We start from the raw sequence: 22373 nt of genomic DNA on the forward strand, positions 1-22373 counted from the left end.
ATATTATTAAGGTGTCTTTAACAGAAATACCCATAGAAGAGGTTATGTATTGATGAAAATGTGACCAGAGTCTGGCAGGAACCTAACAGTATTTACCTTAGGGGCGATGAATCAGTATTCTCTAATTTAGCGTTTGGGATGATTTTATATAACCATGGCAAATGTTTTTTTTTTTTTTTTGAGACGGAGTTTCGCTCTTGTTACCCAGACTGGAGTTCAATGGCACGATCTCAGCTCACCGCAACCTCCGCCTCCTGGGTTCAAGCAATTCTCCTGCCTCAGCCTCCCGAGTAGCTGGGACTACAGGCGTGCACCACCATGCCCAGCTAATTTTTGTATTATTAGTAGAAACAGGGTTTCACCTTGTTGACCAGGATGGTCTCGATGTCTTGACCTCGTGATCCACCCGCCTCGGCCTCCCAAAGTGCTGGGATTATAGGCGTGAGCCACCGTGCCTGGCCGCAAATGTTTTATAGAACTTAACTACAGATTTTATAGAACATAACAAGTGAGAATCAGGGTAACATGAGAACCTACATCAGGGTAAATTTCATTTTGGAAAATAGTCAAAATCATTTATGGCCAGGACCCATGAATTAGATGGGAGTGGTCAAGGGGAAACAATACAGAGGTAGGATTATTAAACAGTCTTTCTCTGCCTTTTAAAACACATGCCACCCTTTTTGATAAGCATCTCACCTCACACTTTAAATATTCTAATATAATCCCTTTAGCAGTCACCAGGGTGAAAATCAGTGTACAAGTTTCATTTTACCATCAGACAAGCAAAAGATTGTTGACCTTTACTCTTCTCATTCATTTGTTTGTTTTTCTAAGACAGAGTCTCGTTCTGTCGCCAGGCTGAAGTGAATGGCGGGATCTTGGCTCACTGCAACCTCCTTCTGAGTTCAAGCGATTCTCCTGCCTCAGCCCCCCAAGTAGCTGGGATTACAGGCATGTGCCACCATACCCAGCTAATTTTTGTATTTTTATTGCAGACGGGGTTTCACCCTTTTGGTCGGGATGGTTTCCATCTCCTGACCTCACGATCTGCCCACCTGAGCCTCCCAAAGTGCTGGGATTACAGGCATGAGCCACTGCACCCAGCCTATTTTTTTTTTTTTTGGAGACAGTCTCGCTCTGTTGCCCAGGCTGGAGTGCAATGGCGCGATCTCAGCTCATTATTACCTCTACCTACTGTGTTCAAGCTATTCTCCTGCCTCAGCCTTCTGAGTAGCTGGGATTACACGCATGTGCTACCACACCCAGCTAATTTTTATATTTTTAGTAGAGAGCGTTTCCCCATGTTGACCAGGCCGGTCTCAAACTCCTGACCTCAGATGATCTGCCTGCCTTGGCCTCCCAGAGTGCTAGGATTATAGGCTTGAGCCATTGCACCTGGCCTATTTCTGAGTATTGTAAAAACTATAGTTTTTACAGTTTGCCAGATGCAATAAAGTTTTATCATGTTTAGTGCTTTTTTTTTAGACTTTTCTCTCCCTCCAGTAAAGAATAATTTGTATAACTCGTAAGTTGGCAAGCATTTCCTGTTAAGGGCCGGATGGTAACTATTTGAGACCTCATGGGCCATACAGTCTCTGCTGCAACTACTCAGCTCTACCACTGTCTGGCAAAAACAACAGTAAGTAGTACGTATTATTTTATATATTTATAGTATAAACTCCTATGTCTTTTCTTTCTTCCTTTTTTTTTGAGATGGAGTCCTGCTCTGTTGCCCAGGCTGGAGTGCAGTGGCACAATCTTGGCTCACTACAACCTTCACTTTCTGGGTTCAAGTGATTCTCCTGCCTCAGCCTCCTAGGTAGCTAAGACTACAGGCTTGTGCCTCCACATCTGGCTAATTTTTTGTATTTTTAGTAGAGACGGAGTTTCACCGTAGCTAAGACTACAGGCTTGTGCCTCCACGTCTGGCTAATTTTTTGTACTTTTAGTAGAAATGGAGTTTCACCATGTTGGCCAGGCTGGTGTAGAACTCCTGACCTCAAGTGATCCACCCACCTTGGCCTCCTAAAGTGCTGGGATTATAGGCGTTAGCCACTACCACCCCTGGCCTGCTTATAGTATAAACTCCTTAAGGGTAGAGAGTATGTCTTATACTGTTTATCCTTCATGCCACATATAAGAGTATAGCACAGTGAGGTCTTAGTAGTGGTTGGCTTGATAATACTGGTTTGACCTAGATAATAAAAAGCTTATATTTTGAAATACTAATAAACATTAAAACCCATCCATTTAAGTTAAATTATTTTAGAAATCCTAATTTTTTTCTCTTACTATAAATGTCCTTCTTTAGACAATTATAATAGTTCAGGTTCATTCATTTGGATTTAGATAGTCAATGGCCAAGTTTTATAGTAGTTGGTAAATTCTATAGGACATGTTGGCTTGTTTTTACAAATGTTTTAATACTTATATTTGGTAGCCATCGTTAAAGTCCTTGAATCATAGTTAAGTCTCCATGGTAGCAGTTGTTTGATGATTATGTCTTAATGGATAAAATATATAATAAAGACAATTCATAGTTAAAGTTGTGTATTGATTTAAGTTAAGTCATTTGAGAGGCCAGGCACAGTGGCTCACACTTGTAATCCTAGAGCTTTGGAAGGCTGAGGTGGGAAGATAGCTTGAAACCAGGAATTCAAGACTAGCCTGACCAAAATAGGGAGACCCTATCTCTACCAAAAAAAAAAAAAAAAAAAAAATCTAGGCATAGTGGCATATGCCTGTAGTCCCAGCTACTTGGGAGGCTGAGGTGGGAGGATTGCTTGAGCCCTGGAGGTTGAGACTGCAGTGAGCCATAATCAAGCCACTGCACTCTAGCCTAGGTGACAGAGCAAGACTGTCTCAAAAAAAAAAAAAAAAAGAAAAGAAAGAAGTTACTTGAGAATTGTAAACAATTAGAGAGCTAAACAAACTTGCTAAATAATCAGTTTGTTGCAGTTTTGGCTAAGAGCCTAATAGTTCAGTGAAACAGCTGCATATCCTCTCCTCCTGTCTTATTTCTTGGGCTACAGACATTTTTTTTTCTCTGTACTCCTTAACTACTCTCCTTTTTCTAATGAGCCAGTTAAGATGATGACTCAGGCCACATATAAGAAGAGTGTGAGAAGAGACATTTTAGAAAAGATAAAAGTGAAAATCACATAGATTCCTCATTTCCTAGTGTTGCTTTTGCAGTTAGACGTTATGAAAGTATATGTCAACTGAGCATGTTTAAATCCATTCCTACTACCTTAAGTGTAAAGTATTATTTTGAAAAATCCTCATATCTTTTATGTAGATGAACAATGTAATACTATTTTATAAGTAAAAATGAACTTCTTTTTAGAGTTCACTTGTTAAGACTTTATTTACCTTAAGTGTGCATGTGAGAGGTATTTATGTGTGATATAGTTGGGATGAGGTTCATAGGCTGAGGTTTCTGAAAAATTGGCTCATAGCGCTACTGACTATAAGGAATCACTAGATCTGCACTGCCCAACACAGTAGCTACTAGCCACATGAGGCTGTTGAGCTACTGAAATGTAGCTATCTGAATTGAGGTTGAAGTGTAAAACACATACTGTAGGCCGGGCGCAGTGGCTCAAGCCTATAATCCCAGCACTTAGGGAGGCCGAGGCAGGTGGATCACGAGGTCAAGAGATCAAGACCATCCTGGTCAACAAGGTGAAACCCCGTCTCTACTAAAAACACAAAAAATTAGCTGGACATGGTGGAGTGTGCCCATCATCTCAGCTACTCAGGAGGCTGAGGCAGGAGAATTGCCTGAACCCAGGAGGGGGAGGTTGCAGTGAGCCAAGATCGCGCCATTGCACTCCAGCCTGGGTAACGAGCGAAACTCCATCTCAAAAAAAAAACCAAAAAACAAAAATTAGCTGGGCATGGTGGTGCACACCTGTAGTCCCAGCTACTCGGGAGACTGAGGCAGGAGAATTGCTTGAACCAGGAGGTGGAGGTTGCGGTGAGCCGAGATTGTGCCATTGCACCCCAGTCTGGGTAACAACAGCCAAACTCCGTCTCAAAAAAGAAACCACATACTGTATTTCAAATACTTAGTACCAAAAATAAATAATGTAAAGTATTATTGATAATTTGTATTTGATTATATGCTGCAATGATAATATTTTGGATTTACTAGGTTAAATAAAATACATTATTAAAATTAATTTCACATTTATTTTTAGTAGAGACTGGGTTTAGTAGAGATCATGCCATTGCACTCCAGCCTGGGCAACAAGAGCAAACCTCCATCTCAAAAAAAAAAAAATGTTTCTTTTCACTTTTTAAAAAATGTGGGTTCTAGAAATGTGGCCAGCATTTGTTGCTTGCTTTATATTTCTGTTGTACAGCTCTGGTCTAAATAGTGTGATCTTTCAACACAGGCAAAGTTTTATAATGCAATATTAATTAATATTAGCTTATCAAGGCTTTTAAAATGATCTATAAATTCTGTAGCTATTTTTTAATTTTTTGGCTAATACAGTATTTTTGGTTTTGTTTTTTTGTTTTCGAGACTGTCTTGCTCTGTTGCCCAGCTTGAAGGGTAGTGGCATCATGATCACAGCTCATTGCAGCCTCAACTCCCTGGACTCAAGTGATCCTCCTGTCTCGGCCTCCGAGGTAGCTAGGAGTACAGGTGCATGCCACCACACTTGTCTAATTTGTTTTATTTTTTGTAGATACGAGGCCTTAACTATGTTGCTCAGCTGGTCTTGAACACCTAGACTCACGTGATCCTTTAGCTTTGGCCTCCTAAAGTGCTGGGATTACAGTTGTGAGCCACCACCCTGGGCCTAACTCAGTGTTTAAAATTAGTGTAAAGAACACTTTATTTTAAATTTGCCAGGTGTGGTGGTGCACACCTGTAATCCCAGCTATTCCAGAGGCTGAAACAGGAGAATCACTTGAACCCAGGAGGCGGAGGTTGCAGTGAGCCTAGACTGTGCTGTTACACTCCAGCCTGAGCAACAACAGAGCAAGACTCCATCTCAAAAAAACAACAACCAAAAAAGAACACTTTATTTTAAATGATTTCAAAATGCCAGGAAAGTACATTAGTTTACTGTACATTCACTAGTCATTAGCAAGCTTTTAAGGGCTTTTTATAAAAGTTGTTAGTTGAATATTTTATTCATCCCAGTTAGAATAAGTTAGTTCTACACTCCTCAAGAGAAGAAATGATATAATTTTTTTTTTTTTGGATACTCTCACTTTGTCACTCAGGTTTGAATACAGCAGCATGATCACAGCTCACGTGCAGCCTTGAACCCCCTGGGTTCAAGTCATCCCCCTGCATCAGCCTCCCGAGTAGCTGGGACTGCAGACACACACCACCATGCCTGGCTGGTTTTTAAATTTTTTGTAGGGATTGAGGTCTCACTTTGTTGCCCAGGCTAGTCTCAAACTCCTTGGCTTAAGTGATCTTCTCACCTCACCCTTCTAAAGTGCTGGGATTACAGGTGTGAGCTACTGCACCTGGCTGATTTATTTTTTTAAGTATAAAATATATCTGATCCTTGAGTGTCTCCAAATCTAGTAATTTTTATAAATTTAAGGTTTTATTTTATATTGTTTTTTGAAAGGCATGTACTTTTAAATTTTTTGAATTTGATTTAAAAATCTTGTTTTAAAGACCACTAGACAAAAAAAATTAAATGTGTATATTATAGCGCTTCATTCAGGGAAAGTATTATAAAACCAAGCCATGACACAGTATTAAAATTTGAAAACTTTGGGAATTACTAATATTACTATAGTGATAAAACACTGGGAAATTTTGATGATACAGACAATAGCCACAGAAAATTATGACTAAAGTTGTTCCTCCTACCAGCCATTTTAAATTAATTTGCCACCTTATGCCAGTGCTCTTGGAGGCTTAGAAATTATTATTATTTGAGGCAGGATCGCCCTCTGTCACCTGGGTGGAGTGCAATCATGGCTCACTGCAACCTTGATCTCCTGGGCTCAAGTGATACTCCTGCCTTAGCTAGAACCACAGGCGTGAGCCACCACACCTAATCAGGAAGCTTACAACTTATTAATGAAACTTTGTTAAGAACCCTTTACTGACAACCAGAAAAGCAATTTCACTGGTTTGGAAATAAATGGACATGTAAGAAATGAAGCAACCTCTTCAAGTAATTTTTTTCCCCAAAATCAAACTATTAAATTAGCACTTTTTGAAGTACATGAAAGAGCAGTCATGAAGTATGACATTAAAAACTTTCAGCTGCATTTGTTCATGCCTGTATTCCCAACATGAACTGAGGCAGGAGGATTGCTTGAGCCCAGGAGTTCAAGACCAGCCTGGGAAACATAGTGAGAACCTCTGCCAAAAAAAAAAAAGCCATATGTGGTATGAGCCTGTGATCCCAGTTATTTGGGAGGCTGAGGCAGGAGAATCTCCTGAGCCCAGAAGATCGTGGCTGCAGTGATATGTGGCAATGCCATTGCACTCCAACCTGGGTGATAGAGTGAAACCTTGTCTCAAAAAATAGTAACTTTGGGCCAGGTACAGTGGCTCACACCTGTAATCCCAGCACTTTGGGAGGCCAAGGTGGGTGGAGCCTCTGAAGTTGGGAGTTTGAGACCAGCCTGACCAACATGGAGAAACCCCTGCATCTACTAAAAATACAAAATTAGCTGGGCGTGGTGGCGCATGCCTGTAATCCCAGCTACTCGGGAGGCTGAGGCAGGAGAATCACTTGAATCTGGAGGCAGAGGTTGCAGTGAGCCGAGATCGTGCCATTGCACTCCAGCCTGAGCAAGAAGAGGAAAACCTCCGTCTCAAAAATAATAAACAAACAAACAAAAACTTTCAGCAATCTGACCGTAATTTACTTTCTGCCAGCTCCCTAGGGTGAGCCTTCCTAATTCGCATGCATTGATCTCACCAGTCTTTTTGCTGTATCTGATAGATTTTATTATACTCTTTTGCTTCTTGGCTTTGTGTTCCTGATTCTAATCACAAATTCTCCCTTTTTCTCTTTCAAAATCTATCAGTCTTTAATTACTTTTCTCACATTTTTCTCTTCTGAAGCCTTTTCTATCCCCACCACTCCAGCCCAAGTTGAGGATGATAATTAACTTTTTTTTTTTTTTTTTTGAGACAGAGTCTCCCTCTGTCATCCAGGTTGGAATACAGTGGTGTGATTCTGGCTCACTGCAATCTCCACCTCCCAGGCCCAACCTTAGTCTCCTGAGTAGCTAGGACCACAGGTATGTGCTCAGCTAATTTTTGTATTTTCTGTAGAAATGGGGTTTCACCATGTTGGCCAGTCTTGAACTCCTGGCCTCAAGTGATTTGTGGTCCTTGGCCTTCCAAAGTGCTAGGATTATAGGCATGAGCCACTGCACCAGCCTCTGTTTTACTATCGTTAAAGCTCTTAAAACTATCTCATTTCATTATTAACTTTTTATTGTTTGTCCTCCCCCACTGGAATATGAGTTGAATGAGAGCAAGGATATTGTCTGTTTAGTTAACAACACCTAAAATAGTGTGACACAAAAAAAGCACTCCATAAATATTTGCTGAGTGACTGAAATACTTTTTTCATGGGAAGTATGGACTATGTTAGCCACATTTGTAAACAGTTTGTGTACCCATCAAATATTATAAAATGGACAGTCATATACTATTGACAAATTCCAAATATAATGAATTCAAACTACTGTCTTTGCCTTAAAAAGGACATTTATAGGTAAGACATGGGGGAATAGGATTTTTAGAACAATTTAACCTTAAATGGATAGGGCTTAATGTCTTAAAGACACTTACCTTAAGTTTACGTCTTTCATCTTGTAACGTAGATGAGGTAACAAGTGAGTCTCTTTAAAATTTTTCAGCTGAGTGCAATGGCTCACACCTGTAATCCCAACACTTTGAGAGGTCATGGTGGGTGGATTGCTTCAGCCCAGGAGTTCTAGACAGGCCTGGGCAACATAGCAAAACCCTGTTTACTAAAAACTGAAAAATTAGCTGGGTGTGGTGGCACATGTCTGTTGTCCCAGCTTCTCTGTGGACTGAGATGGGGAGAATTGCTTGAGTTCAAGGCTGCAGTGAGCTGAGATGGTACTACTGCACTTCAGCCTGGGTGACAGAGGGAGATACTGTCTCTAAATAAATAGATGTTGGGGGTCTGTGTCTTGGCAACACATATACACAACAGATAAATAGAAATTTCCTTATTTTTCCCCTAAAGACAAAGTAGCATTTGTGACCATCACAAGATTAATAGATATTGTAACTATTATTCTCTGGAACCTTTTCACAGGAATAAGAATTTGGGGTCTGAGTTCCAAACTTATATCAAGATTAGCTCTACAGCAATCTATGATCTATGGTAATAATGCCTTGTAGTGCTTACAAGTTTTTTAGGAAAGTATAATATGTAGAGATAAGATATAGTCCATTATTAAATGACCAATAATTTGATTTTATATAACTATTTAGATATTATCTTAAAGAAAGGCGAAATATTAGGATAGATACAGCCTAGTAACCTCTAGTTTTATGTTAATATTGAAACAGTGTATGTTAAGTATTGTCAAGAATATCTTAGCTCATTATTAGATTGTAGCTATAGAAAAGCTCTTTGAAATTGTTCCGCTTGACTATCAGGTGTATGTGCATATAAATAGATTACATGTGAGAAAGCATAAGGAAGTATTTTATAAATTATAAAATATTACATAAGTGTTATTATGGGGAAGGCATAGAACAGGTTGTTTTTTCTTTAATTGTTTGCTTTTTTGTAACACTGTGTGAGAAGATACTAAAATTCAGAGATAAAGGTCTGAAAAGGGAACTTGGCAAGAGGCATGATCTTGGGGGGTGCCAAAGTCCTTTGGGGGTGAATCTGGTAGTTCTTTAATGCTTTATGCCAAGTTAAACTTCCTGAATCAAAGGAGACTCTTTGTCAATACACATCCAAATGGTAGCAAAAGTTTATATAGCTTAAGATACTGGAAATAATTTTTCTGTAGATGTTATATAAATTATAGTGCTTTCACATGTATTATCTCATCTGACTCTCACAATAATCTTTGTGAGTTAGGTATTCAGAGAATGTGATTTATCTAAATTACCTGTTAAGTGGGAGAGCTGAGATTAGAAACCCAAGTATTCAGATTCTTAAGTTTTTATTCTTTTATGCTAGCCCACTAAGAGGAATTGATAAATAATGGTTTCCCCTAGATAATTTTCTTTTTTTCGTTTCTTTTATTTTTATTTTTATTTATTTATTTATTTTATTTTTTAGAGATGGGGTTTCTCCATGTTGGCCAGGCTGGTTTCAAACTCCTGACCTCAGGTGATCCGCCCACCTCAGCCTCCCAAGGTGCTGGAATTACAGGCGTGAGCCACCATGCCTGGCCTCCCCTAGATAATTTTCAAGTAATTTAGTATGACTGAGATATGTGAGGCATTGACAGATACTAAGGCTGGGCAGATCTTCTGAGTCCAAAATCAAAGATATATACTTTAAGAATGTAAATATTGGAATTGAAGTATAATGAATACTTCCTTTGGGAAGTTTTAATGATTTTAAGTTTTAACAAAATTAACATGAATGAGTAGCAAATATTAACTGGAATATTTAGAAAGATCCACTTGGACAGCTGTGTGTGTGGGGGGGAGTGTGTGTATGTATGCTTGAAAATGAGAACATTTTGATATACATACAATATAGTAATTTTTCTGGGAAAACAATTTTCAAGTTCATATGAGATCATCATCATCATCATAAGAGTAGCCTCACTATGTGCCAATTACATTTAAATTAATGTTACCAACTTAACAGTTAATGCAATTAACTCTGTTTGACATATGAGAAAGCTGAGGTCAGAGATATTTAAGTCCAAGGTTTTGCAGCTATAAGTAATGTTACTAGGATTCTAACCCAAGCACACTGGCTCTAAAATCTGTACTCTTAACCACTATATTATCAATATTCCTGGGTGTCACCTTGACAAATATAATCACTTTTACATACTTTGAGGTTATCTATTCAAATATCCAAAGCACTATTAACAGAGTATAAAAGAGCCTCAGTTTATTTGCTTATTCTTGGACAGGAAGTACTGGGGAATGGAGGTCATAATTTTCTAATATGAATCACTATATAGGAAGTTTTAGGTCCAGGCATGGTGGCTCATGCCTATAATCCCAGCACTTTGAGAGGCCAAGGCGGGTGGATCATTTGAGTTAGGAGTTAAAGACCAGCCTGACCAACATGGTGAAACCCTGTATCTACTAAAAATACAAAATTGGCCAGGTGTGGTGGTGTAATCCTAGCTACTGGGGAGTTTGAGACAGGAGAATCGCTTGAACCTGGGAGGCGGAGGTTGCAGTGAGCCGAGATCATGCCACTGCACTTCAACCTGGGCAACAGCAAGACACTGTCTCAAAAAAAAAAAAAGAAAAGAAAAGAAATGTCAGGGGCTAAGCATCCTGGTTTATGCCTGTAATCCCAGCATCTTGGGAGGTCATGTTGGGACGATTGCTTGAGCTCAAAAGTTTGAGACTAGCTTTGGCAACATAGTGAGACCTGGTCTCTACAAAAAATAAAATAAGCCAGATGTTGCCACATTGGCCTGTAGTCCCACCTACTTGAGAGGCTGAAGTGGGAGGATCACTTGAGCCCAGGAGTTCAAGGATGCATTGAACTATGATTGTGCTACTGCACTGCACCCTGGGTGACAGAGCAAGTCCCATCTCAAAAAAGGAGGGAAAAAAGACTGGGTGCAGTGGCTCATGCCTGTAATCCCAGCACTTTGGGAAGCAGAGGTGGGTGAATCACCTGATATCAGGAGTTTGAAACCGGCCTGGCCAACATGGTGAAACCCCGTCCCTACTAAAAATGCAAAAATTAGCTGGGCATGGTGGCACGTGCCTGTAATACCAGCTACTTGGGAGGCTGAGACAGGAGAATTGCTTGAACCCAGGAGGCGGAGGTTGCAGTGACCCGAGATTGTGCCACTGCACTCCAGAGCAAGACTCTGTCTTGGACAAAAAAAAAAGGAAAGAAAAGAAAAAAAGTTAAAAGAAATTTTAGGACTAAATGTGACCCATTTAAGAAATATTGCCAGAAAAGGTTTTTCACAGGTGCGTTGGCAAAATATGAGAAGTCATTTGTCCTCAAGCGTTTAAGTGATGATCTGAATTTTGGTGTAATTTCTTCTGAGACTCAAGGCATTTTATCTTCTTCCTTACTATTTTATTATAATAAAAGTAAGAAATGATTTGTGAGTTGGAAAAAGAAAACTTTTTTATTATATATGAATAAAGTCCAAGTAGAAGATGACATAAATTAAATGACAAGTCATAATTTTACTTTACTGGGTTAAAATACTATTTAATTCCCATTTTTAAAAAAAATTAATTTTTAGTAACAATAAGGTCTCATTATATTACCCAGGCTGGTTTTGAACTCCTGAGCTCAAGTGATCCTCCTGCCTTGGCCTCCCAAAGTACTGAGATTACAGCCATGAGCCACCTCACCTGACTATAATTTTCTTTTAGTAAAGGAAAGAGAATTGTGTTTTCATGGAATAATCTTACCAATGTTTGAGTAATAAAGAAAAAAATTAAAATGCAAATGCTAATTTTTTTTGTTTAGCAAATGAGAATTTTTATATCTTTGTTAAAAATTCAGCATCCCTTAATTTTGAGGGGAAATATGTATGTCAGTTACTAACTCAAGCTAGTTTTTGTTTTCTTCAAACTTCTGTCACGCATACATATAACCTATAACATTGAGTAAGCAGGAATTTATGTGATTTCTAAATATTTTAGACTATGTAGTTTTTTTTGTTGTTTTTGCTTTTAAAATAAGTAAACTTTTAGGAAAACAAGCTAGCCGAGAGGATGAGAAAAAAAAAAAAGAACAAGGAAAAAAATTAAGTAAAATAAATAAGCTTTTATTTATTTTATTTTTACTAAATAAGCTTTGACCACAGCGCTTCTCTGTTCCATTTTCCCTACAGGCTACGGTTACTCTCCCTATTACATACTCTTCCGGGTTTTGTCATAAATATTCGCAGGAATGACAGTCACCCCCTCCCCAAAATCACCACATGGATAACATAGAAACTTGGATGACCAATATATTTTATTTATTTATTTATTTATTGAGACGGAGTCTTGCTCTGTCACCAGGCTGGAGTGCGATGACGCGATCTTGGCTCGCTGTAACCGCTGCCTCCCAGGTTGAAGCGATTCTCCTGCCTTAGCCTCTCGAATAGCTGGGACTGCAAATGCCCGCCCCGATGCCCGCTAATTTTTTGTATTTTTGCTTTTTTGAGGGGGGTCGGAGTCTCGCTGTGTCGCGCAGGCTGGAGTGCAATGGCACGATCTCGGCTCACTGCAACCTCCGCCTTCCTGGTTCAAGCAATTCTGCTGAGCCTCCCAAGTAGCTGGGATTAGAGGCGCCCGCCGCCACAGCCGGCTAAATTTCTTTGTATTTTTAGTAGACACGTGTTTTCACCATGTTGGTCAGGGTGATCTCGAACTCCTGACTTCAGGTGATCTGCCCGTCTCTGCTTCCCAAAGTTCTGGGATTACAGGTGTGAGCCACCGTGCCCAGCCATTTTTGTATTTTTAGTAGAGACGGGGTTTCACAAGGTTGGCCAGGCTGGTCCTGACTTCGTGATCCATGTGCCCCGGCCTCCCAAAGTGCTGGGATTACAAGTGTGATCTACCGCGCCCCGCTTTTTTTTTTTTAGATGGAGTTTCACTCTTGTTGCCCAGGCTGGAATGCAATGAAGCAATCTCCGCTCACTGCAACCTCCACCTCCTGGGTTCAAGGGATTCTCCTCCTCCCTCTGCCCCCTGAGTATCTGAGATTACAGGCACCCGCCACAACGTCCTGCTAGTTTTTGTATTTTTAGTAGAGATGGGGTTTCACCATGTTGGTCAGGCTGGTCTCAAACTCCTGACCTTAGTCAATCCACCCGACTTGGCCTCCCAAAAGTGTTGGGAATACAGGCGTGAGCCACAGCGCCCAGCCTGGATGACCAAGATTTAATGTAGAGTGATTGTATTGTATAATGGATTTTCAACCCCTGAGTAAGTAGTAGAGAAGACAAGTCTGCAAAAGTGAATATAAGAGTAAAATATCTCCAAGGTACTATGTACTTTTAATAATGACCATATTGATGCTTTACCCTATTTCATCTCTTTGCAATGGGTATATTTGTAAATATAATAATTATTGTCTTTCTAAGGATAATTATTTTCTAAGGATAAATTTCCAGGTATGGTATTTATAAAATTATTAAAGTAATATTTAGTGGCTTTTAATAACTATTGCCAAATGTTTGAATTATTTACAAAGCTTTCCAAATCTATGTGTGCAGTTATCTGCTCATTTTACCATAACCTAACCAAATTTTTATTAATAGTCTTAAATCACAACTATATTTGCTTTCTTATTAACTTGAAATGTCAAAGTTGAGGTGAATTCTTGCTTTTCAACTTTACGGATTCTTATGTGTGTGTGTGATATTTGAAGAAATTTGAAAATCCCTTTTCACCCTTTTCAATGTCTAAGGAGTCAGATTTCGTTCCATCTGTTAATATATAATATAATTTCTCACAAATGTGAAAGACCCAGTCTTCAAGTTCTCCAAAATAATATACTGTGTCAAGTTTTGATAATATTTCCTAGGTCTCTGAAAATGATTGAATCAAGTAAGTTGTTCTTCTCTTCAAATACTACCCACCCAAACAATTTCTGGTTGTTAAATAGTAAAGTCAGTGTTCCTTTTGTAACGAATATTTAAAGGAACTCCCTTGGAAATTAATTTTATAATAGGTGATTTTTATTATGTTTTTACTGTATATGATACTGATCCTTGCACTGGATTTCAGTTTGGCAATATGCTTCTTAAAACTGGGAGTCTTAAGGTGACTCTGGATATTAGCATTTTCCCTAAGTTTTTGGATTCAAAGGTATTTTTTGACATTGAGTATTCCTTGGTAAGTCTAAAATGCTAAATAGCTGACAAACCTGTGTAACCCACAGGTAGGCTAGATCGATGTTATACATTTCTAATGTCAAGGTGTTTTTAAAGTAGAGAATTTTGAGGAGTAGAAAATCATAGCTGTCAAAATGTACAATGATGAACATTCATAAAGAATTGCTGAATCATCATTGCTTTGCATAGAGAGTGGGTGTTCTCATTTCTTTAAAGGTTAACACATGATTATTACCTTTATTATATTCTAAACATATATGTACATTTTCTTTTCCTCATAAAGGGTTTTTTTTTAAGTTTACAGACTCAAGATATTTGGACTGTGTGCAATTCTTTTGACATTTTCTTAGAGAAAACTATATAGAAGATAAAAGATGAGTTATATACATTGAAAATGTCTGATAAATACAAAAAATATATTTTCAAAAGCAGGTATCAAAAGGGTATATAAATGCTATGATCTAACTTTGTTAACAAAAATTATAAAACTACAGCAAATAACCATGAGTATTCATAGAAAACAGGATTAGAAGTAAATACAGTAACATTTAACAGGGATTACCTAAAATGGTATCATAGGGAGATTGTTAATAACTTTTTCTTCTGTATTTTCCAAAATTTCCGACAATGAATATATATTTATAATTAGGGAAATATGTTTTTGAAAGAAAAAATATGTATTGTATTAGTGCCCCTTAAGTGACATATCCAAATTTTACGTTGATCCAGTTGCAGTTAATTCTTGTAAGGAACATGAGTATGTATTGTCTGTAACCTGATACTTTCTATTGGCTTTCCTGCAGCACCAAAATTCTTTAAATAGGGATCCTGTGGGGCCGCTGCGGGTGGGGAGTGGGGGGGTGAGGGGGGCCTCATTCAGTTTTAGTTAAAGTAACTAAATTCAGATACTAAAATTTCAAAAATAAACATTGGTTTGCCAGAACTATTAGCTCATGTATCCTAGAAAAAAACTAATTAGCTAAAATCATGTTTAAGTCCCTTACTTATCTTAAAATAATGCATTTGAATTTTATTATGGATACTCTGAATGTGAAATTAGTACACAAACTTTCTGGCGTTTCTAATTGATAGACCCCAGGAATTTTGAAGATGACGTAAATTACTTGAAAATTTCAGTTCAAACAACCCACATTTTAGTATTCCATACTTTACAGGTGAATAGCTTGAAATGAAAATATCTAAAACGGATTCGTCGATACTTTTATTTGCATTTTACTTTAACTTCTTTAACATAGAGTGTTTAATGACTGTGATGATTTTTGTTGCTTTTTCACCTAGTATGGAGTACATAAATATGTAGTTGTGACATTCTGTGTTGAAATATTGGCATGTTTATTCACTTGGCCTCTTTAATTAGGAAATATAAAGATGGTAGAGCCAGGCGGAAAATGAATAGTTAATCGTGGAGGAGGAGAAAACATAGCTCAGTACTTTGACTAGAGGCAGCTGGGAAAGTGACGTCCTGTAGCATTTGCTGTTCTAGAAAGTACAGAGACACGTAGTGAAAATGGGAGGATCTAGAAGGAGGCTGTCTCCTGTGTAGTGTATATTTATCTGTAAGTGAGCTGTTGGGGAAGGATTGAATACAGAGACGCTGTCTGCTTGCTGCCTTAAGGCAGCTAGCTGAATTGCCGATTTACTTTAACTTTTAAAATACCCAGCTTGGTTTATTTTTCTTAGAATCGGACTGTTGCTAAGACTGGGGACACTGTTTTCTTTTACAAAGGGAAAACTAAGTTCATTTCAAGGCATTCGAAATGGGGAAAGACTATTATTGCATTTTGGGAATTGAGAAAGGAGCTTCAGATGAAGATATTAAAAAGGCTTACCGAAAACAAGCCCTCAAATTTCATCCGGACAAGAACAAATCTCCTCAGGCAGAGGAAAAATTTAAAGAGGTCGCAGAAGCTTATGAAGTATTGAGTGATCCTAAAAAGAGAGAAATATATGATCAGTTTGGGGAGGAAGGTAAGTATTTTCTGTATATCTTTCTGTCTCTTCAGCTCTCTTTCTGTCTCTCCCAGCCTTTTTTTTTTTTTTTTTTTTTTTTTTTGTCTCTCTCTCTCTCTCTCTCTCAGCCTATGGTTATTCTTAAATTGGATTCTCAGTCATATCAAAAGTAGAAGAACAAATAATGAATAATAACAAGGTTTCATCTCTGATCAAATGAATGAGTATTGTAGAGCTATGAATGAAATGTCCTTGTTTGCCTTTTTTATTTTAGCATTTTGGATTATACAGATTTTATCACTAGACTTACATTGTATATTTTAAAAGAAACCTTGAATTCCCTTACCTATTAGTAAATTGTGTCAAAAGTCTTATGCAACCTGTTTTGTTTTCTAATGAATTTTCTGTCAGAACCAATAAAGAGTTTTCAGTAATATAAAATGTTAAGATCGGCATTTCAGGTTCTTCATAGTTTATATTTTATTCACAAAAACAAAAAGTAGTTTTTTTTTCCTTCCTTAGCAAGGCTAGTTTAGACTGAACAAGACGGAGTTGTGACTCTCAGAAGCAGAAGGCGCAGGCATTTAGCTTCTAGTTGTTTTTGGCATTCTGCCTGGAGAGGAAAGAATTTTCCTGATGTCATAAAATACCAGAACAAGTTTTTAGCTTAATTGTAAACAATAATTTTGTGCCAAGAAAATGAGATCTCAGAAATACAATTTTTGACCTAAAATGGCCACCTAGTTAGGATAATTATTGATTTAGGTTTAAATAACATTATTTGTTATAAAATTGTACTAAGTATTGAGAAAAGCATGACAACTTCCCTTTCCTCTCCCTGCCATACTTTTGTTTTTTGCATTGTGAGATCAAAAACTAGTGAGCACAGTAAAGGAGGATAACTTAAGATTATCCTTTTCTCATTCTGCATTTTAAATCACGTTTGTACATCACTTCCATATAAATGTGGCTATAGAGTAAGACTTTTAAATTGCTAATTAATAACACAAAAAACTTTACTTTGTGCTGGTTTGGGGATTTTCAAGTTTTAACATCAGGACTAAGTTATTAAGTTTTCTCCCAAACTTTTAAATCATTGTAGCTATGAAAAGTTTTTTATTATCCCTTTATTATATTTAACACCAAATTTTCCTAATTTGAAATGTAGCCTTAAAATATAGTCAAGCAGTGACCACTTATTTTGAATTAAACAAATTAAATGTAGACAAACAGGGTGATTGTAAATAGAGGGTTTTTTCTTCTTGTTTTCTTTTGCCTTTTTGGTCTGTGAGTTGCCCAAAATTGAAGTTTATGTTGCTGGTTTTGGTGTAGTGAGGACCTATAGTGTCAGGTTCTTACAAAGTAAATGCTGAAAAAAGCAAATACTGAGCAGTTCAATCCTGCATGATACCTATGGCCATACTACCCAAAATATCATGATTTGGTTTATCTCAAAAGCTAAGCAGGATTCTAAGATACTACCAATAATGTACTACTCTTTCTGAAAGAGTTATTTTGTAATTTTGTAAAGAAATTCACAAACATGGAGTAACACTATTAATTCCCGTGAAAAAAGCAGATATCCACTGCTTCATATTTAAAACATTTTGCAACAATTCACTGGTAGCTCAAGTTTGTGGCTAAGCCATTAAATTCAGGGTTTAGTAAGGATATTTGTCTTCAGAATTTTCAAGTCACCAAATGATACGTTTTTCTTAATTTAACATTACTTCTTAATTTAAGTGCTTTTCTAGAGTGATTTTTCTTATTTGATTTTTATTGGTCATTACACAGTGAGTGAATTTTTTTAAAAACTAAATCACCCTGAATCTGTATACCCTGGATTTTTTTTAACTTACATAATTGATACAAGTGATAGGAAGAAAGAGTGAGGAGAGAATGCATTTTTTTTTGAAACATAGAAATACGTTATGCAGAAATATCATTCTCTACTTATAAGTTACTTGAAAATACAATTGAATGGGCCAGGCACAGTGGCTCATGCCTGTAATCCCAGCACTTTGGGAGGCCGAGGCAGGAGGATCACTTGAGGTCAGGAGTTTGAGACCACCCTGGCCAAGATGGTGAAACCCTGCCTTTACTAAAAATACAAAAATTAGCTGGGTGTGGTGGCGCATGCCTGTAATCCCAGCTACTCAGGAGGCTGAGGCAGGAGACTCGCTAAAACCCGGGAGGCAGAGGTTGCAGTGAGCCAAGATTGTGCCACTGCATTCTACCCTGGGGGTCAGAGTGAGATCCTGTCTTGAAAAACAAAAAAAAGAAAATACAATTGAATGAAAGTTATTTGAATTATTTTTTAGAATTATTCTTCCTTCACATGAAAAGTATTATATTTGTTTGCCTTTTATTCAGAGTATCTCATTTATTCTATTAAACATCCCATTTAGATACACTGTGAAAGTAGGGGAAAACATTTTTTCTCTTTGCCTTTTATTGATCTCCAGACCTGGTTCTATAGGTTTCTCCTGTAGTAACGAAACACTACTAATTTACCTAGTATTCTTCCTGCTCCCCACGCCAATTACAGTCTTGGGACTTAGGGCTGGGATGGTGGTAATAAGGAACCATGAACTGAAAAGTAGTATGTAAGTTGCATATGTTACATTTATGTATTTAGGAATGAAAGAACCAATAATCCAGTTCTGAATATTCACATTTTTCTTTTTTCTTTTTTTTTTTTTTTTTGAGATGAAGTCTTGCTCTGTCACCCAGGCTGGAGTGCAGTGGTGCAATCTCGGCTCACTGCAACCTCTGCTTCCCGGGTTCAAGCAATTCTCCTGCCTCAGCCTTCTGAATAGCTGGGATTATAGGTGGGCACCACCACACCTGGCTAATTTTTATATTTTTAGTAGAAACAGCGTTTCACCATGTTGGCCAGGCTGGTCTCAAATTCCTGACCTCATGATCTGCCCACCTTGGCTTCCCAAAGTGCTGGGATTACAAGCATTAGCCACTGCGCCCAGCCTGAATATTCACAATTTAAAGTGCTTTGTTTTAAAAACAGTTGGCTAGCTGGCTGAGGTGATATGTACCTCTAGTCTCAGCTAATAGGGAGGCTGAGGCTGAAGGATTGCTTGAGCCCAGGAGTTTGAGTCCAGCCTTTACAAAATAGCAAGACCCTATATCTAAAAAGAAAAAAAAAACAAAGGAAAGAAAAAAAGTAAAGATGACTTAAATTTACTTTTAGGAATCTATAAAAGGGAAACAAAAACATGTCCACACAAAGATATGTACCTGGATGCTTATAGCAATGTTATTTGTAATAGCCCCAAGCTGGAAACAATCTGAAAGCACCATAAATTGGTGAATTAAACAAAATGTGGTATATACCACCAGTGAGGAACTATTTAGCAATAAAAGGACCAATTTATGAAACACCTACAACAGGGATGAGCCTCAGAAATTACGCTAAATGAAAGAAGCCAGATGTGAAAGACTACATATTGTATGATTTTTATTTGTGTGAAATGTCTAGAAAAGGCCAGTATGTAGAAAAAGAAAGCAGATCTTTCTTGCCTAGTCTTGAGGTGGGAGCGGGGAATTAGCTACAAATAAGAACTAGAGAATTCTTTGGAACGATGGAAATGTTCTATAACTGCATTGTGATGATGGTTACACAATTCTATCAATTTATAATCAATTGAATTGTATTTGTACAATAGGTTAATTTTATGTATGTAATCTCTTTTTAAAAATAAAATTTCTCTATAGTTGAATCATTTGAAAACAAAAACCACAGAACTACAGAAATTTAAAACTGCATTCTGAACCACTCTCCCCCAGAGTTTTAGGCTTAGTCTTGAATGGTTTAGTGGATGTCAACCGAAATTTGTATTAAGAGATTTGAAAGAAAAGATTTTCAATAACACATCTTCATTTATTCCAGTTCTCTAACTTTTCGTTTTTTATGCTTTTCTTATTTTGTTATTCTTTATGATTTATTCAGTAATTTCAAATATTAAGAGGTAGTGTTTAAATGATAAAACTTGTATTTATTAATCTTTATACTAGTTCTTTTCTTCACATATATTTAGTTACCTAGATTTTAAAAAATTTATTATTTGTTCTAAAAACATGTAAGTCAGTTTGACTTTTGTGAATTAAAATTGTATGGATCTCAGCGTCTCATTATTTTATAACTGAGGTCTTGCTAGAAATCTGGATTTTTACATATTAGATCTCCTTGGAGTAAGAGTTATTAAAGCATTATCAATTTTTTTCTTTGCAATCTGAATTTTTCTGCAGTGTTTCTTCTTTTGGAAACTTTGAGTCAACCTTAACTAATTAGTGGGAATCACTGTTGTAGATAGTATTCCAAACATATATTTGGTTTGGGACTGCGAACTCGTTGATTGGTTAGTTGTAAAGTAATAGTCCTGCTAAAGCACAGGAAAATGTTGATTCTGTAGTGCATTTTTTGATCACACAAGGTGATGATGATATCTAGAAAACATTTTGAATAGCAGAGGGAATCTAACTGGATATTAAACATTTCCATTAGCATTAGAAATTACATGATTAGGAACTGACTATATAGTTAATGTGACATTACTTATAATTTTATGTGCTAGACAATGCAAGTGATACTTGCATAATAATGTATAGTATAGTATAGTGGCATGAATTTTGGTAGAATTTTTTCATTCATTAGTGTAGCTTCATTCTTTGTCTGAGCTCCATAGTTGACTGTTTAATGACTTTAATAGTGTCTAGGAAAACCTCAAAGCTGTATTGGAGGCTTTTTTATTAGCTTTGATTAGTAAGTTACTTCAGACTTTGTATGAATCTTCTCAGGGATTTTGTCATTCTGACCAAATTACCATTTTTTGGCTGAGGAGGGAGAGGTTTTAGAGAAAAGCCAAACCCATGATGTAATGAATTAAAATGTTATTCTTTCTTTTCATGAATTTATTATGGGTGTTAAGTATTTAGATTTTGTCTTATAAAAGGTTAGATTGGGCAGGGTAATTTACCCAGTTTACTTAACTCAGTTAAATTATTATACTCCCTTAAGTCTATGAGATGAAGGATAAAATGATTTGAATAATTTAAGCATTGGTTGAGTCACCTGGGTCATGACCTTGAGCTACATATTATTCTGTCCTTTAAAAAAATCTGCCATTGGCTTTTTAACATTTGGAGTTATAATTATACTACTAAAATTTACAAAAGGGAAATTTGGGTGAGCTGCATATGAAAAGTTCTTGTCCTGCTTATATTTGTCATTCAGTTTCTACAAGGAATTTCCCTAACTGCTATTTGGATATATTGTTCAATACATATTTTGACAATTTTCAGATTATTAGGTCTCTCTTGGTTGCTCCAGATTTCTATTCATGGGTGAAGATAAAAATTTAGATATGACTTGAGACTCTGTTAGATGAAATAGAGTACATATATAACTTTTAATGGAAGAAGCCAAATGTAGAATAAGACGTAAGCAAAACTAAGTTTCTTTAAAGTATGCTGTGTGTTAATGGCATTTTAAAGTGTTAAATATCTCTTATATGTATATACATGATTATATTTTACGTTGTTTTTGCTTCTGCCTTTTTCTCTGTACTGATACTCAAGACAAATCAAACTTTTTAAGTTTTGATTAAGAAGGACTTTAGGAATTAGTTCATTCCCTTCATTCACTAAGCATGAATGCCTACAATTTTCAGCCCTGTATGCATGAGCAATACAAAATGAATAGATTTCCTGCCTTCAGATCACTCTCTGTTAGGAAACATTAGCTTAATCTGTTGAATTTTTCGTAATTTTATGATGTTTAGATTCTTTTCTGCTTGTTTCCTGGTTAGGAATTCGCTTAATGCTCACTCAGAAACTGCTGATATTGTAATGATAGAAATCCTTATTAGTATTGACCCCTTAAAAGATCACTATACTGTTGTTTTATGGGTTTTAGTAGAACATTTCTTTTTATACATAGTGGAAAATGTTGTGTGAAAGAAAAGGGTCAAAACATCACTATATTGTTGCCTGAGGTGGGTTGTTCACAAGAGACAGAAGTAACCCATACAAAGACCTTACATGTCAAGGTTTACAGCTGTTGATTTCAGTCTTCTTAAAAGCATTGAAATTAATGCTAAGATGTGATATGCCTAGATAAATAATTTTTGTATTGAGGGTAGGAATAATAATTTCAGTGTCTAAGAGTACAGTTTCATAGAGTGCCCTCGTTATTAGAATTTTTTCACTTTCTACCACAGAGTTATATTTAATTTAATTTTATTTATTTATTTATTTATTCATTCATTCATTCATTCTGAGACAGAGTTTTGCTCCTGCTGCCCAGGCTGGAGTGCAGCGGTGCAATCTTGGCTCACTGCAGCCTTCACCTCCCAGGTTCAAGTGATTCTCCTGCCCCAGCTTCC

At 37.0% G+C, this 22373-nt stretch overlaps 1 protein-coding gene across 10 annotated transcripts in view; it reads left to right on the plus strand.

Moving 5' to 3' along the window:
• The window catches only part of DNAJB4 (DnaJ heat shock protein family (Hsp40) member B4), a 44957-nt gene that overhangs the window by 16996 nt on the left and 5588 nt on the right, over positions 1 to 22373 (plus strand). For 3 of the 10 annotated variants that reach the window (XM_054236445.2, XM_054236443.2, XM_054236444.2), the window contains one exon: positions 15749 to 15990. The exons of 3 other annotated variants lie outside the window; for them this stretch is intronic. In XM_054236445.2, the coding sequence (XP_054092420.1) occupies positions 15780 to 15990 (211 nt within the window). In that variant the 5' untranslated portion in view covers positions 15749 to 15779. Of the gene's footprint in view, positions 1 to 7136; positions 7243 to 15748; positions 15991 to 22373 lie in introns of all 10 variants that reach the window. 4 more of the 10 variants (XM_078332292.1, XM_054236442.2, XM_078332294.1 and 1 more) reach the window with 2 other exon arrangements.

Source organism: Callithrix jacchus, chromosome 7, assembly GCF_049354715.1.
Source record: "Callithrix jacchus isolate 240 chromosome 7, calJac240_pri, whole genome shotgun sequence".
In the NCBI taxonomy this organism is placed as follows: Eukaryota; Metazoa; Chordata; class Mammalia; order Primates; family Cebidae; genus Callithrix; species Callithrix jacchus.